The 17,693-nt window shown below is 44.1% G+C and overlaps 1 protein-coding gene across 2 annotated transcripts in view; it reads left to right on the top strand.

The window, feature by feature from the left end:
• The window catches only part of LOC147425011 (protein TUNICAMYCIN INDUCED 1-like), a 40,505-nt gene extending 29,914 nt beyond the window's left edge, over window positions 1-10,591 (top strand). Inside the window, exons 2-3 of one of the 2 annotated variants that reach the window (XM_086500160.1) lie at window positions 7,424-7,762; window positions 9,167-10,591. In XM_086500160.1, coding sequence (XP_086356286.1) covers window positions 7,424-7,762; window positions 9,167-9,973 — 1,146 coding nt within the window. In that variant the 3' untranslated portion in view covers window positions 9,974-10,591. The remainder of the gene's footprint in view (window positions 1-7,423; window positions 7,763-9,166) is intronic. The other variant, XM_086500161.1, reaches the window with a different exon arrangement.
• The last annotated feature ends 7,102 nt before the right edge of the window (window positions 10,592-17,693 follow it).

The following is a 17,693-nucleotide window of genomic DNA, read 5'->3' as shown; positions in this document are numbered from 1 at the left end:
TCTTGGGTTGAAGAAAATAAGTGCATTGAAGCCATCGATCTTCTCATATGCTTTGCTTAATTCTTTGGAACCATAAAGAGAGATGCCATTAACGTCAGGAACAAGTTCCACCGCAATTTTAGCTTTCTTAGCAGGAGGTTTCTTTGGATGGTTATCCCCTTTTGTAGGACATGCGTAGGAGTTGTGTCCCGTCTGGAAACATTCAAAGCATCTGCCTTCTTGTAGTAAAGTTTCTCGTTGCTGGCGAGGTGTCGAATGAGATCTTGCCGATTGGGTCGAAGTATCACGAGAATCTTGGCATTGTTGTCGAGGATTGTGAGTGTTTGCCAGTTGATCTTCTGTAGCAAACTCCAATTGTCCTTTCATAAGCTTGTAACCAACCGCAACATGATCCATAAACTCTTGCATTAGTAGCAACTTGTTAAGACAAACAATACTCTTGTGAAGGTGATGGCAGTCCAATAGTATAGCGTTCGCACTGGTCCTTCAAAATTATCAGATTTAAGAAAGATGGCGGCAGGTAAAGATTGAGGAACCTTTGGTTGTAGTCTTCTATGATCTCCATGGCAAACATTTTCAGGTTACCCCATTCTGCGAGAAGCCGTACTTCAAAGAGGAATGGCATGTAGCTCCGCCAAAAATATTCTTGAAAGCTTGCCAAGTAGTTGGAGCATGTGGCTTGGTAGCTATAAGACTTTACCACTGGGTGATAGGCCATTGAGCATCTCCCAAGGTCTGACATGTACACAAAATATAGCCCCTTTTCTCGCTTTAAAAAAACAGAGAGAGAAGAAGAAGAAGAAGAAAGTTTTAACTATCGAGAGAGAGAGAGAGAGAGAGAGAGAGAGAGAGAGAGAGAGAGAGAGAGAGAGAGAGAGAGAGAGAGAGAGAGAGAGAGAGAAATAAATAAATAAATAAATAAATGTTATATTACGAAAGTTACAAAGTGGTGGATCTGATACAAAGTCAGAGTAACAAAATAACCTAACAACAGTACAAAACAAAGATATATACTATTGGGTCCTAAGTTGGTCGATGTGAGCCAAGCAACAAACTAAGCAAAAAATGGGCGGCTTGTTGGGATAGCTGAATCACAAGAGATCTATCATCGGTCGTTGGCGAATCTCATCAATTTCCTCCATGGTTAGTAGTCTGACCGGGCGTCGTGCATGCCTGGCCAGCGTGCTCCGAATTTTCTGTCGTAGCCTCTGTAACAAACTGTTGACGTGTCAAAGCCTAAAGAATGGAGCCAAGTTACAGATGCCGGCCGAGGGGCCTAAACCCTAAGAAGAACAAGCAACAGAAGAAGTGTCACAAAGTGATGACGTGGTTGCCCGAGTGCAGAAAACCCTAACCCTAATTTTTGCCAAAAACCCTAATTACTGAAACCCTAATTTCTGCCAGAAACCCTAATTGCCGAGGGGCCTAAACCCTAAGAAGAACAAGCAACAGAAGAAGTGTCACAAAGTGATGACGTGGTTGCCTGAGTGTAGAAAACCCTAACCCTAATTTCTGCCAGAAACCCTAATTGCTGAAACCCTAATTCTGAAAACCCTAACCCTAAAACCTGCAAACACTAATTCTGAAAACCCTAACCCTAAAACCTGCAAACCCTAATTCTGGAAACCCTAACCCTAAAACTGCAACAGCGTGGCTGATTTTCAAAAATTGTGTTGGCATGATGACGTGGCAGGTTGTACGGATTTCCGTGATTTACGCTTGCAGCTTTTGGGATTGCTTTTTGGAACAAAAGCTTTTGAGTTTGAAAGCTTTTTTTAAACTGCTTTTTGGATCAAAAGCTTTTGATTTTGAAAGCTTTTCATGTAAACTACTTTTTAGGCCAAGGGCCTTTAAATATGAGGCTAGGGCTCATTCTCTGGCATGCTTCTTGGAGAAGGTGCAGAGTTTGGAGTACCGGCTTGTACTTTGATGATGCAATATAAAGAAATACCGAAAGGGGCGCCAAGGTTTGGGGCTAATACTCTCTCGGGTGGAATTCCGCCACTCCGTGTCGCGTGTCGTCTCTCTCTCTCTCTCTCTCTCTCTCTCTCTCTCTCTCTCTCTCTCTCTCTCTCTCTCTCAGTTCAGTTGTTATTGAAGTGCTAAAAGTTTGTTCAGTCTGTTCTTTTCTATTAGCGCGTGGTGCCCGCCTTGTGACAGCCTGCGTCGATGCTGTGTAGTTCTTCGCAGTCGCAGGCGCCTGGATTTCCCCAATTCAATCGCTCGGTCAATCAGCGTGCCTCTGGTGTGAGACGAGGGGGAGCTCTGCTGTGGGAGTGGCTCTTGCGGCTGTCCCGTGTCTACTATGAAAAAGTCTGTGATCCGTCTTTGAGACTGGCTAGCCTCTCCATTCATCAGGCTATCTCTGTGTCTGCGCAGCTCGAGCAAGAACAAACCCAGACATCTCTGATCTTCGTATCCCATGACTCTTGAGAGTGGTCCAAAACCCTCTCTGAACAAGCAGTGGAATCGGCCTCGTATCTCGTAGTAGACGGGGCAACGGCATGTATAGTGTAGCTCTGTCTCAGGTTCCATGTTACACAAGGGGCATGTCCTGTCTTCTGCTGGTACTCCGCTGTATCTCCCAGTTTCAATCCGCAACTGGTGAGAGGATGTGCGTAACTAACCAATAGTACATCGTATCCCATGAGACAAAGTGGGTATCCATGTATTTGGGTCTTGTCACAAAACCATCTTCCGTAAGCTAGAGAAGGTGGTCTCTGTAGAAAGCCATCTTCGTGCCCAATTCCTGTGCTGGTTGTATCCTTGTCCTCCTGGTGTCTAGCTGGGTCAGGTCTTGGCGGATGAGTTTGGTGATCTCTGACTGTGTAAGAGTGAGAGACGGTGCATCCAATGAGTAATGGAATGGTGGCAGCCTGTCGATGCTGAACCCATGTGCCTGAAACCATGATGTCATCTCCCCATACCAGCATGTTGTATCTCCTTGTATGGCTAACTGTCGAGAGGATTCAAGTGCTATGCGAGCATATCTGTTTCTAGGAAGTTCCCATGTGCGGTTTATGAAGGAGACTGATCTGGTGAGCGCCTCCACCACTAGTGGGGGGGGGCCGCTAGCTCTGCTCGGATAATGGCTCGCGGTACTGATGCCTTGGCTCTAATGAGCCACGAGATCATAGAGACGAGAGGTTTCTCCATGTTCCCCCAACCGTCTGTGCGACCCGGCCTCCCGTGGTGATCCAGTGAAGGTCCCCATATCTCGGCTCCATAAAGCAATTCCGAAGCCACCAAGGTGTCAAAGAGCCAGAGCTTCGTCCGGGGCTCCTGAAACTGAACCTGTGAACACATCCTTACCAATCTACCCAATGCTGTGTGGGCTCTAGTAAGTCTGGTCTCAGCTGCTCTTCTGAGTGAGAATTCAGGTCCGCTAAAAACCACTCCAAGGTAAGTGTAAGCGTCTGTGTACTCCACAGTCTCCTGGCCGTATGTGAATGTAGGTGCTGACCTCCTGATCCACTGTGGGGTGGTATTAAACACCATAACCTTGGTTTTACCCAGGTAGACAGAAAAACCACTTTCGTGGGCAGACATATGCAAAGCATCCAATTGACGTTGCATTCCCTCTGGGGATTCGGAGATCAACACTATGTCATCAGCATATAACAAAAGTGGAATCCATGTCCCTGCCAACTGAGCACCTTTATCTCCATCGGTGTCAATGTAGTTAGAAATCTCGTCCACATACACACCGAAAAGAGTAGGAGTGAGCGGGCAGCCCTGCTTCACCCCAATAGTGGAGTGAACCGGTGTAGAAAGTCCCTCCGGGGTGCGTACATGCCCTACTACTGATCTGTACAATGCCATGGTCCCCCAAATGAGTTCTGTGGGTACTCCCATTTCCTGTAGTCTGCGCATCAGTCTAGCTCTGGGTACTGTGTCGAAAGCTTTGCGGAAGTCCACAAAGCTACAATAGATCCGTCTCCCATGAGATCTGCCTTCCTTGATGATGGCCCTGAGTGTCAGGATATGGTCAAGAGTAGAGAAGCCTCTCCTGAATCGTGCCTGCCCAGTTGCGCGTATTCCCTCCCTCTCTGCCCATCTACTCAGCTGTTGCTCAAGAATGGATGCATACAACCGTGCCAGTGTGTGCCCAATCATAATAGTGCGATAATTCCCAGGCTCCATGGGGTCTCCTGATTTGAAGATAGGGTACGATCGTAGATAGGCTCCAAGTGTCCGGTAGGCCCTCACACATGGCACGGTTAAACATAACTGCTAGAAGCTCTGCTAGTAGGTCTTTGGCATGCATGAAATGCTCAGCGACTAGGCCATCATGATCATATGCTCTCCCAGTCTTCATCCTATCAATAGTTTTCTTCACCATCTCAGCGGTGAAAAAGACACATGCGTGTGGGCATGGATCGGGGGGGTCGGGGAGGGGCGGCTGTCCAGGTACTGTGTACAAAGATGATGCGTACTGACTCAGGTCTCTGCGGAGGAAATAGCGGGGGGGGGGGGGGGGGGAGGGGGGGACTGCTCATGAAAAAGCCGCCACGCCTCACGCGAGTCCTGACTCAAGAATAGCTGATATAGATCCTGCTCGAGTCGAGCCAAAAAGGCCCTCTTCTTCCGTCGCACCAGGCGTCGGAAGTCAATCTGTGACTGTCTGTGAGTGACGTCCCCCAACAGCACCTCCTTCTGAAGTCTGGCTCTAGTCTGGCGGCACTCCTCATCGTACCAGCTGTTCTGAGGCATGCTCCCTGATCGGCGGCTCTGCTCAGGCTTGGTGTGTGGTATGCTTCTGCTGCTGCCTCATGTAATGTTTGTGTCAGTATAGTAGTTAGCTCCTCCAGAGGTCGCCCCGGGTCCTCAGTGCATAGGCGTCTGTAGATTCTGTCCATGTATACAGAATCCGTCTCCCGTGTGAATGTGTAGTGAGTGGGGGCTGCTACTCGTGGCCTGTGTGCTACACTGATGGAAGGAGATGGTCATCGACACCAGAGCATGATCCACTGCCACCCCGACCGGTCTGGGCCCAACTGTGAGATCCTGGATACTAGAGATGAGATTCGGCTGCGCGATGACATAGTCCACAGTGCTGGCTCCATGTCTGTGTGGGAAGCATGTAAAACCTCCCGCAGACAGGAAATCTCTGTAGGCCGTTCAAGATGGCCAATCCATGTGCAGTGCCCATGTCTATCAGGTGTCGCCCATACTCAGTATATTCCACATCGTGTGATAGTCTGGAAAGGCCCGTCTCTGCTACATCTAGCTCTCTTAGCATCTCCTCTGAAGTATCATAAAACACTGCCTGGTGATGGGCAGTCCTAGCATTGAAGTCCCCTAGGATGATAATGTCACCATTGCTAGAGAACTCCCTTATGTCATCATCCAAAATAGAGAAAGGGGGCTGTCCTCTGGGAGATGCATAAACTGATGTACTCGGGGGGAAGTAGCAAATAGCTAGATAGAGGTATCTGCCTGTCTCTGCTTTCAGTCTCACCCACATGTACCTAGCTTGCTCGTCCCTGCGGGCTATGTGTATCAGTGGCTGCAGATCCTCTCTAAATAACACTGCCACTCCCCCCGAGCCCCGCCCTCTGTGCTCTGAGCGTCTCTTGTCTGTAGGCTGTCTCCCACCTGTATCCACTGATGTGTGGCATGGATTGCCCAGGGGCCTGGTGTGTCTCAGAGTAAAAGATGATGTCTCTTCCAGTAAAGCTATCCTCTAAAGCTCCCATATCAAGACGCATAGATCCATTGCAGTTCCAGGCAGCTACTTTGAGTATGGTCCCATAAGTCTCGCACCGTCATGTGGAGCGTCGCTCTAGTATTACCACTTTTCCGTCTTGATAAAAAGCGATCTTGCCTTTTTCCCTTGCCGCTCTAATCTCCGGCATTACTTCCTGCATATGAGCGATCTGCGAGAGGGTGAGATCATCCCCGAGAAAGATGCCAGTCTCTTTAAGAGTTGGTCTTTTCTTCAAGAAGGACTTCTTCGCTTCCATGGAGGGAAAACGGAGGATGAGTGCTCTTTCTTTTGAGGTTTCTCCATTGCTTCCATTTTTCTTTATGTTGCCCACTCTCCATGCCCTTGTGTGCGTCGGCTCATGAATCCCCATCAAGGCTGTGAGTTCTTTTACTTCTTCGTCCACATTGCCTTTGTCTTTAAGACCGCAAATTCTCACATGTAAAGCGCGCACCCTTCTCCTCTGCTCCTCCTCAAGTGTCTGATTAATGATGTTGCTGGGGGTGGACGTGGGCGTTATCTCCTTGCCTTTCCCTTTCTTGGCCACCTTGATCCATTTCTCGGCTTCGTCCGCCTTCTGTTGAGTTTTGGTAAGAACATCCACCCAAGAAGTCGTCATTTCTTTGTGCTGCTCTTCTCCCTCTTGGATGGCCCATACTTGCTCCTTGATCGTGTTGATTTCTTCGATTACTGAGGGTTGCAGTTCGCCCTCTTCCAGTGTGTTTCTTGATTGTGCTTCGGCGAGATCTTTCTTGAGTGACGCGATCTCTTCCTCTTGGGTCGTCACTCGGTCTTCCAACGTGCTTATCTTGCTCTCTTGGATCAACACGCGTCCTTCGAGCATGTTTATTGCACCCCAGAGTTTGCGGTTCATCTTGGTAATGGTCTCCGTCATTTCCTCTTTGCATTTTTGAATGGCATTCTCCAGGGGGTCGGCTTTATCGTTCATCTTCCTCATGCTTGATCGCCGTCCGCAAGGGGGGGGTTAGATGTACGTGTGCACCCACACTAGCAGCGGGCGCGGCAGCTGGGCGAGTGGGGGAGCGTGAGGCGATACGACTAGTGAGGGGCGTCGATAGTTACAGACGGGAGAGAGGGGGTAAAGTATGAAGGGGGGGGGGGGGGGGTTTAAGGTATGGTAAAGAGAATGGGGGAGGGGGGGTGGGGTTTTATAAAAATAAAAATAAAATTTAAAAAATAAAAATAAAAATTTTACTTCCTACGCGTAGAAGAAAGGGGGGGACATCCTACGCGTTAAAACATTTGGGGGGGGGGGGGGGGGGGCGTGGGGGGTTTTGAAACCCTACGCGTAGAGGAAGGGGGAGGGACATCCTACGCGTAGCATGTGTGGGGAGGGGGGGCGGGCCTTCTGAGGCAATGCGAGGGGAGGCGGCACAGCGGCTCAGCAGGCGGGCGAAGCAGCGCGCGGGCAGGTGCAGGCGGGCATAGCGGGGCTGCAGGTGGGCACAGCGGCGTGCGAGCAGGGCGCGGGCAAGAGCAGGCGCAGGCGGACAGGCCACGAGAGAGAGAGAGAGAGAGAGAGAGAGAGAGAGAGAGAGAGAGAGAGAGAGAGAGAGAGGCAGACAGGGCGCGAGCAGGCAGGCAGGGGCGGGGCAGACAGGGTGCGAGCAGCGAGCAGGGCGTGAGCAGGAGAGAGAGAGAGAGAGAGAGAGAGAGAGAGAGAGAGAGAGAGATTGGATGGCATGCTGTATCCAGGATTTAGTGCAGCAAGTAAGTGCAGCAAGAGGATGGGATCTCGACCATGTACGCATTTTAAATATTGATTCTGAAGATGCAAGATTCACAAAAGCCCTTGTCTACGAGCTTGACATACAAATTGGTGATCATGTTCTTCCTGCAAAGTTTATAGATGAGGTGACTGACTGGCAGCGTCTTGGAGCTGAGACTGGACTTTCAGATCCTGAGAATGAGGGAAAGGGGACTTCATGGAACTTAAAAACGTTGCAACCTGTTCTGAAACCTTTTCAGCTGAACGGACCGCTGGATCTCTCCTTCCAGACTTTGGAGACATCGCAAAGCTCGTCAAAGGCAATGGTTCTCACTTTCTTACATCTATTACGTGGTTTCAAAATTTACTGGTCTATCTTTGAGGTTTCTTAAAAGTTTCCCTGCTTATGTGTATGATCTAGATTGTGATAGATCATTGCAAGGTATGGATATGTTCGTTCAAATAGTTGATCGATTTTTCATGTTTGTCACTGCTCAGTGGGCTACTTTTGCAATTTCATGCACTCATTTGTTATTGCTGTGTTGCTTTCTGATTAGTTGGACCTGCATCATCAGATAACGGTTGTTTCTATGGACTGGTACATACCATGATGCCTCGCTTAGATGTACTCTTTCAGCATAAATTTATGCAGTTTCTCTATTAGTGGAAGCACTTATGCATATCATTAAAGAAACATTTGTGAAATTGGAAATTTGTAATGCAGGACTGATTGGATATGGGATCGTGATATCATGAAATGAGTTACAGGTGTTGATAGCCCAATACTGCCTTGCATCTCCCATGCTCATCAATGACCAGTTTTGTTATTGTTTTCATCTTGATTTGTGGGCGCTTATGTTTCACTTGAATATTCTTTTATAGGACTTTGCCTGTATTCATCTAGGTATATGCTCAAAAAAAATCTCTATCTTAGTCGTGCATATGCCCTTGTCATTGCCCTGTCAACCTCTATTTTGTTGTATTACTTCCTGTTTTTTTTTCCAGTGCTAGGCTTCGTTATGGCTGAGATGGTTCTGGAAACTCAGCTAATTGAACTTTGTGTTGTTGTATACCGATGCGCATGTGTATGTGTGGTGTGTTGGGAGCATGGATTGGTTCGTCGTTCTACACCAACAGTATATTATGCATGATGATAGAGCTATATTGTCTTGTGGTTGACCGTCATCATTCATAACTCACTTCTTTCTATCAGTGAACTCATCTAGGTATATATTGCATGCTTACCCCTCTGCCAAGATACCTGCAAAATGTTGTGACCATTCATAACTCAAACTTCCTTCTATCAGTGAACTTATCTAGGTATATATTGCATGCTTACCCCTCTGCCAAGATACCTGCAAAATGTTGTGACGTTTGCTATGACCATGCCAATCCCTCTGGTGTCCAGTTTGTAAAATGTTGGACCAAAGGACTTGAGGTATTGACGATTGCTTGCTGATTATGATTATTTGTTTGGAGCAATTCTTATATCTATCCATGCAACAGATCCAAAGAAATGTCTGATCGCTTTAGTAAGTCGTTTTCAACCAATTCTATCACTACGCTCACTTTGAGCTGTGTAGACACACCAGATGTCCAAGGTTTAGTTACTTTATCTTCTATAAGATATGTAATCGTGCTTAGCCCAAATCCATGATGCTAATTCAATAATTTTTTCTTAGAACTTTTGATCAAGTCAAAATTGTTTTTGTGTTTTCTCTATATTACAGGATCAGAGGGACTTTTCCCATTGGAAAGAAGTGAGATTAGCAGTTGGAAGCTCTGTTGAAGTCTCGGGAGCTCAGGAAATAAGCCTTGCACAGCCGGTTGAGTTGTCATTACCTGTCAACAGAAGCTCACCAGTCAGAAGTTTGGCTGCCAGTATTATGCTATTAGCAGCTCGAACACAGAATGCTGGCTTGCAAGACGACGACGATACTTCTAGACTTTATTTGCAGATCAGTGGACCTGCTTTGGTGGCCAGTATCACAGGCTTTGACTTCCCATCTCATGACCTTAGTGTACAGTCTCTGAAGCTGCTTTATAAGGAAGAAAGTGAGCACAATGAAGGGGAGTTGTACCTGCCTCTGTTAGATCCTAGTTCGGGAGGAAAGGAGGGCTCAATTTGGCCTTTCCCAATTCTAAATAGCTCAGATCCGAGGTTTTCGGTTCTGGAGGAAATGCTGAAAGCATATATGGGCTATGGCTATGAAAGTTATTTCACCATTCTAAAGGCCAAGGTCACTGCTTCGACCTATGTCCTTTTTGAGTTTGAGATCGAAAGACAACTTGACACGGAGGACTTCGATCCGGAAGCCTGGCCAGAGTGGAAGACTAGACCAACAGTTAGAAAGTACAGTTTTCAAGTTCTAGCAAAAGTTCGAGACAACGCTCTCATCCCCATCTCAGTGCAGTCTGTGAAGCAGTACAAGACTGTGGAAACCTATGCATGGAGGGATGTTACCTCCAATATGTCTTTTACAAGCTTCTCTACATTCTTGGGAATATCCAGTCCTATGACGCTAGATGCATACTGAAGTTTGTAAGACAAGGATGTGGTAAGGTGCTATGACCTGTGTCCCTTACGGCAGTTCGAAGCAGAGGCAATCTCAAAAGGAGCAGCCTTCCTTGACAAGGGCATGGGTTTGAACTGCCAACCAGTGTGTTACCCACATCACTTTTACAAAACCAGTTGAATGGTCTGTGTTGTACTATAAGCTTGGAGCCATGATTGGCATTTGTAATTATTTCGAAAGGGAAATTTCAAGCAGTTGTGAAACATTACTGGATTCGTAGTTACAGAGAATAACCGTTTTCAGGTCTCTGTTCCCCGTTCCCATTCCAAATTCACGTTCCGAATCCCCATTGCGTGTTTCAAACATGAGTACCTGAAACAAGGAATGGCATTTTGTTGCAGTTGTCGTTCCGCATTTCCCGGTCCGGTTTCCCATTCCTGGTAACTATGGCTGGATTGGATAGTGGGCTGAATAAGAATCAATATGATGGTTGCTCCTCTGTGGTAGTGGTGAGATATGCCCATACGTTATCAAGCAATTGTGATTCATTAACTAGTCACGAATGTGTTAGAATTGTACCGCAATTATCAATCAACTCATTTATTGGAATGAAATCGGAGGTTGAAGTAGTTTCTTTAATATTTTGAAGTGCATACGGACAAGGATCACACAATAATTACTCTTTCCTGGAAACACACTTCATTTTTGCTGAAGGCTTTTGTCAGTATAGTCTGCTATACTCTTATGTGAAGATGATAAGATCAATTATACAGATTTGTCATCACTAGAATAAATTGTTCAAGTTTGAGGATGTTACAACATTTTGGAGGGCATTTTAGTTTATTTTCCATACTTGCAATTTCTTTTCTATGAGGTTGCTTTTCGAGTAATTCTCTTGACATTGCAAAATACCATGGCAAGTTTACTCTCTTATATTCACCACAAGCAGAGTAGCAATCTTTGGTGCAAACCATCCTGCTATGTACAAGTTCCATGAGATTTAGTAATGTGATCTCACGATGCTTGCCTCAAGGTTATCCCACGATATCAACATTGCGCTTCTCAAACGGACAACACCCACTTAGCCACACACCACAGTAAGGTGTAATTAAGTACCTTTCTCAGGTCTACATAGAGCGGTCATCTCACCCATTTTATCACTATCTTCATGCCCTAAGGCGGAGGATAGCTAGTACATCTATACAATGCACGGGTTATAATGCTTTTTTGGGGGCCTCTATACCCATAACTTCAATTGAGTACAAAGTTCTATATGCCACCCGTCTTCTATGTTCATTTGGCAATACCCGGCAAGAAGGAAAGTAAAATGCTGAGGGAGTTTCAACCAGAGTATAACAGCACCTTTCAAATATTTAGAAGGCATGTTTTATTTTCCTGCTCTTGGAATATCTTGTAGCCTGATATTCCAATCTTGCTTAGAGCCCCTCACCCGTACCACATGTCACATGGATTGAACCGCAGTGGGTATGCTTAGACACGTCTCAAGTTGGAACCATAGTGGGCGTGCTTAGAGCCCCTCACCTACTACAGTGGGTATGCTTAAGAGCCCCTCACCCGCGTCTCATGGGTTGAACCATAGTGGGTGTGCTTAGAGCCCCTCACCTGTACCACTCCCCTTGACAATCTTAAAGACATGTGATATAGACCAACGGTTCCTGTAATAATAGGCATGTGCGCAAGTTATATTCCCTTCTTTTTAAATCAAGAACATAGCTTTTCCTACCATGCCATGCCTACAAATCATATCATCAAATAGAAGTCAGCTTTCAGCCAAGCAACCCAACAATTGCCGAGGCTTTCTCAGCTCATTACAGAAGAAGGCAGGCTTCCATGTTCTCTCTTTAGCGCTCTCTCTCTCTCACACACACACACACACACACAAACACAAGAGAGATGAGGAAGAGAAGAGAGAGCAGGGCAAGTAGGTCAGGAAGAGAATGGAAAATGCCTCATAACAGTCCGTTCAGAGACGAAGAGCAAGCCCTCGTCTCACACATCTAATTGGTGTCATCATCCCTGCCCGCTCTCTCTCTCTCTCTCACACACACACAAACATACTCACTCTCCTCCCATTACCCTCGCTTTATCTAGGTTACAGCTCGGTTCATATTGTCCGCCCGGCCTCTCAGTGGTAAGCAGCAAGAAAATTAAAGCACACCCATCAACGCTAGCTCAAGGAGTGTTTGATTCCAACTTGCAAACCATGTTACACAAGGAAGGGAAATAGTTTAAAAATGGGGAAATTACCAAAATACCCCTCTAATGTGAGGAAATTCCCAAAATACCCCTCAAATTTCAAAAATTCCCAAAATACCCTTGGTTGTGAGACTAAATTTCTCAAAAAATAAATTTTTCTGTAGGTCTTCACAAGAAGAGTGATTGTCTATCGTACAAGATGCTAAAACTACAATTTGAGTTAGTTACGTAGGCTTTGGAGATGAATTGCTTTATTATTTTTAGACATAATTGCTTTTTTTGCGACGGTAACTGGTGACAAATTACATGCTGAGCACTCAAAAATGGATCTCAATCGTCAAAAACGAATGAAGATTAGAAAATCTTGAACATTCCAACCAAAATAGATACAAGGGTATTTTGGGAATTTCCTCAAATTAGAGGGGTATTTTGGTAATTCTCCCTTTAAAAATCCTCCAAATGTGAAAAGGTGTACTTGGCCGTTCGCTAAAAAAGACTTTCCCGAGCAACCCTTCGCGGCTCGTATGGTGCATACTGCTCAAGGGCTGTTCCCCATGCTTATATGATGGGTTTGTTGTGCTTATCCAAGCTTGCCTCCACCTCACAAGGGTCAGGTGTTTGATGTTTCTACTTTCACTTGTACCTAAAAGAAAAAAGAATCCTCTTATTCTTGAAGAGCCAGCCATTAAAGAAACCACGCCCCATGGAGCACCAAACGGTCTTTTAGGTTGCTTTTGCACATATCCTCATCATTCCAAGAGAAAAGCAACCATTGAGAGACAATGCACCTACTTTCCATAATCCAACACTCTAAACTACACACATAGTATGCAAGCATTCTCTACTCTACTTCGTCACACACAATCCTCTTTGACAAGCTCATACACACATAGATTAAACTAATATAGTGTGCAACAAATAAACTACACACACAATGCTAATCTACTCTAGCATACATACATGCTTGGAAATGGAAAGGTTCGGCTAGCAAGAAAACTAGTTTGCTCAAACAAAATCATGCAAGCACACATATCCACTTAAATGCTTGTGCATAATCATGCAAGCAACATGCACATACCACCATTAGTGAATAGGAAAGTACTAGAGAAGATGAGACATAGCATTTCTTACAGTAGGTTAGTGACAACATGAAGATGCTCAAGGACTCTATAGCCACACTCTTGCTTGAGAGAGAGCACACACATATAGTGCTACAATTTACGAGATATCTATTATATCTAGGTATATTGATTGATAATGTATGAGCACCCAAGACTTAATGAGCGCCTTAATCACATCTACAGTTACTTGGGCTTCCCTAAGTGCATTGCCATTACAACTTGGAACTCTTGAGGAGCCCATATAACAATATATCATGTTGAATTGTGAGAGTCGTATCAGAATAGTGATTTTGATGGGGACTACGTGACCACTCCAGTACATAATTGGTCGTCCATTATCATCATCAACCATCCATTTCATGAATTTGAGCTTCCATACAAGCATCCTAAGCACTGCATAACTTCCCCTTCCTAAAGGGCGCACATCCTTGTGTGTTGTTGTACCGAAGGTTGCATGGGCTCAGAATGTTTGTCGTGAAGGTGTTGGCAAATTCCATTAGGAAGAGATACTCAGTGTGTTTTGTAAAGTTTTTTCCTGATAGTTACAATGTAGAATATTAGTGAAGTAGTGATTAAATTGGTGGTTGGTAGACCATTATGATTGTTGCTCTTTTCTTCAAGTTGGATGTTGGTGGAGAGACATTGATGGCTATAAGTGAAAATCAATGGTAAAGATATCTTTGTGTGGCTTTATTAAGTAGGTTTGGTTTTATCAAAGAGAAAGACAATTTTATTGTAGAACCTAAATTAGGGTCCTATTACCTTGATAATCAAAGGGAAAAAAACCAATGAGAAAAAAGTTAGATGCTCATAGGTTTTATATGTGCTTTCCTTGGGAGATTAAAGATTGACAATACTAGAGCTGATATTAAAAAATTAGAATAGGCTACATCAAAGAGATGTAGCTTTGAAAAAGAAGTAGCTTCAGCAATGCGTGGTTAAAAAGCTTTTGAGCTTAGGTTCCAAGACTTCTCAGGGTAGCTACTTGTAAAACCTTCAATGCTCTCATGTAATCTCTAGATATAGCATGCACTTAAATAAGAGGCTTGTTGATGAGTGCGCAACGCGGAAGGGATGCAAGGGTTGAGAGAGAGAGAGAGAGAGAGAGAGAGAGAGAGAGAGAGAGAGAGAGAGATGTTTTGGTGGAGCTTCTTCTTACACAATGTGTGAGCTCCTTATTGTTCTATATTATCAATAAGAACGAGTGAGATTAGAGTTAGTGAGCGGTTAGCCTCTGATGATATTGGCCTAATGGTTATTATTCCCAACAACCTCCCACTTAAAGGCCAATGTGCCAATAAGCGGAGAAAGGGGTAAGTAGAGTATGATGGCTCTACCTAATACCCATCAAGTCATGACGGTATGCCAAACGCTCAGGAGGTAAAGGAGGTCAGCATGGTTGTCATGCGTGTGCACCTTGACAAGCTGGATGCACTTGTCGTCAAGCATCTCCCGAATGAAATGATACTTGGTTTCAATGTGCTTTGTCTTCACATGAAACACATGATTTTGTGCTAGTTGAAATTGTCACAATATAATATTGGAATCTCAACATTAATGCCCAAATCTACCACTTGACGAGCAAGCCAAATAGCTTCTTTGCAAGCTTTAGAGACGGCCACATATTTTGCCTTAGTGGTTGATTGAGCAATGCAATCTTGCAAACGAGAGCTGCGTGATATTGCCAATGTGAAAACGTAGCCACTAGTGGACCTTCTATTGTCCACATTCCTTGCATAATTAGCATTCGTGTATCCTTTTACACATGCCTCTTTGCTCCCAAAGCATAAGCATTTTTTCTTTGTATCGCTCAAATATCTCATCACTCCTTTCATTGCCTCCCAATGCTTCGTACCAGGATTGGCTGCTAACTTCTCCCACTGCAAATGGAATGTTTGGACATGTAGCAATCATGGCATACATCAAGCTGCCAATAGAAAATGCATAAGGAACCTTGGTCAATTGGCTTTCACTTCTCTAATTTAGGATAATCAATTTGGCTAAGTTTCACATATGGAGGTAATGGGCTATTGGATACCTTCCCCCTCTCCATATTAAAACATTAAAGTAATTTGGAAATGTACTCAGTCTGAGATAAGTAAAGATTTTTTTTGCTCCCATCTCTAATAATCCTTATACCAAGAAAATGATTGGCTTCTCCTAAATCCTTCATATCAAAGTTCTTGTGCAACTTTGATTTCAATGCATCGATCTCGCTAGTACTTTTCTCAGTGATAAGCATGCTATCTACATACAAGATTAATATAAAAAAACTAGCACTTATAGCCTTTTTAGTGTAGAGGCAATGACCTTCATCACTCCTTTTGAAACCTTCAGACATCATAGAAGCATCAATCTTATGATACCATTGACGAAATCCTTATTTTGTCCCATACAAAGCCTTTTTAAGTTTGCAAACCATCTTTTCCTTGCCTTTAATAACAAACCCTTTTGGTTGTTGCATATAAATATCTTCATGAAGATCCCCATGCAAGAATGCCGTTTTGACATCCATTTGAACAAGTTCCATATCTTCGATGGCTATCAATGCAAGCACCAAACAAAGAGTGGTCACCTTCACAAGTGGTGAAATTATTTCATCACAATCAACAATCTTTTTTTGCTTAAAATCCTTGGCAACCAGTCTAGCCTTGTACTTTTCCTGATCATCAATGGAAGAAATATTCATTTTGTAGATCCATTTGCAAGGAAGAACATTCATGCCCTCTTTCAGAGGTACTAAGTCCCAAGTGTCATTCTTCTTTAAAGAATTCATCTCATATTGCATAGCCAATTTCCACTTAAGCTTATCATTTGCAGACATAGCTTCCTCATAGCATGAAGGCTCACCACAATCTGTCAACATCACATAGTCAAGAGATGGAACACGACGTTTAGGAGGACGAGAAACCCGAGTAGATCTCTTTAACTTAGGCACATTAAGTTGTTCCACTCTTTCTTCTAAAACAAGAGGACTTTTTACATGTTGTGGTTGTTGTTCACGTACATTACATACTCTATTATGCACTATCCTATCCGCTTGAATCACCACAGATCAAACCTCAAGAGTAGGTATAGGTTTCATTAGGAAATTTCGGAGGTCATTTGGAGGGCCTTCTAAGAAAAATAGAATTTTGACTTTCTCTCTCTAGAAAATAGGTGTAGCAATTGTAAACTTGGAATAACCATTCAAAAAGTGCACTTACAAGTAGATTCTTGCCACATTGTCATAACGGCCGTGATGATTGAAGAATAAATCGTTTTCAATTGCATTTAATGAACGTCCTAGAATTGGAGGAGTTTCCTATACATGGAATGTATGACTAAAGGAAATAGGACGTATCCTTCCAAACCTGCTCTCTCCTTACTCTCTCACTGTTTGGGCGCTGACCTTAAAGAAAATCTCCCTTTCTTGCACTATTGCATACATGGGTTCTTCTTCCACCCCCACAAATGTCCTCCTTAAAAGACCCTTCTATCATCTACACATTGACCTGGATGCCCAATATACGCCACTGTGTAAGCGAAGCAAAACTAACATCAAAGTGACACCGATCATGACAAAGAGACTCAGAGCAGAGGGAGCAAAACACTTAGATATTTGGACAAAAGGCTCACTCTATCCATTGAATCCCATGACCAATGCTTTCCCTGCATTTTCAAATCCCACTAACTTATTGACTTTTGCAGGTAATGGAGAGAATGGGTTGCTTGGCTACTGTAAAGCTCTAAACAACAAATCAGAAACTTATAAAGACATGGTGAAGCACCAAGCAAATGAGATTCAAAGACTTTCAAACTTGCATTATGAGGACCAAAAGATTGTAATGCAACGCACACAAGAATCACAGGTCTTGAGAACAAAGGTACGGTCATTACAAAACAAAGAGACAATGTTAGGCACTCGTGTGCGAAAGAAGAAACTACGGAATCTTGAAACGTTGAAGGTAGGCTCTGGCGGCCTTAAGAAAATAATCCAAGCATTGAGGTGAGCATTGTAAACTGTCTAATTAATTTAAACTAATCTAAGTTTTTGCTTATGTTAGTTATGCTTTCTTTGTAGAGATTCTATCTATCCAAAAAAGAAAACATAGACCCGAAGGCAAATGTAGGAAAGCAGTTAAAGCCATTGATAACTAATGGTCTTGCAAAGGATATAATGCATGACAAAAAGTTTCAGGTTTTGCAATGAGATGTCATTGACACATTCATTTCAAAGAATGCAGTGCCTGCCAAGCATATACATGGTACATTGGACTCCCTTGGAGTTAGTAAAAGAGGTTACTCAGCTATTCAACAATCTATCTCTTCCATGTTTGTGAAGAAGGGAATAAAGTCTAAGCTTTTACCAACAACTGCAAGTGTTGGAAGGAAAGACTACAGCTTAATAATGAACAGACAGG

The sequence above is a fragment of the Adiantum capillus-veneris genome, chromosome 25 (genome assembly GCF_014529385.1).
Source record: "Adiantum capillus-veneris isolate H3 chromosome 25, ASM1452938v2, whole genome shotgun sequence".
NCBI lineage: Eukaryota > Viridiplantae > Streptophyta > Polypodiopsida > Polypodiales > Pteridaceae > Adiantum > Adiantum capillus-veneris.
Note: the sequence above shows the minus strand (reverse complement) of the source record. Positions and strands in the feature narration are given on the sequence as shown.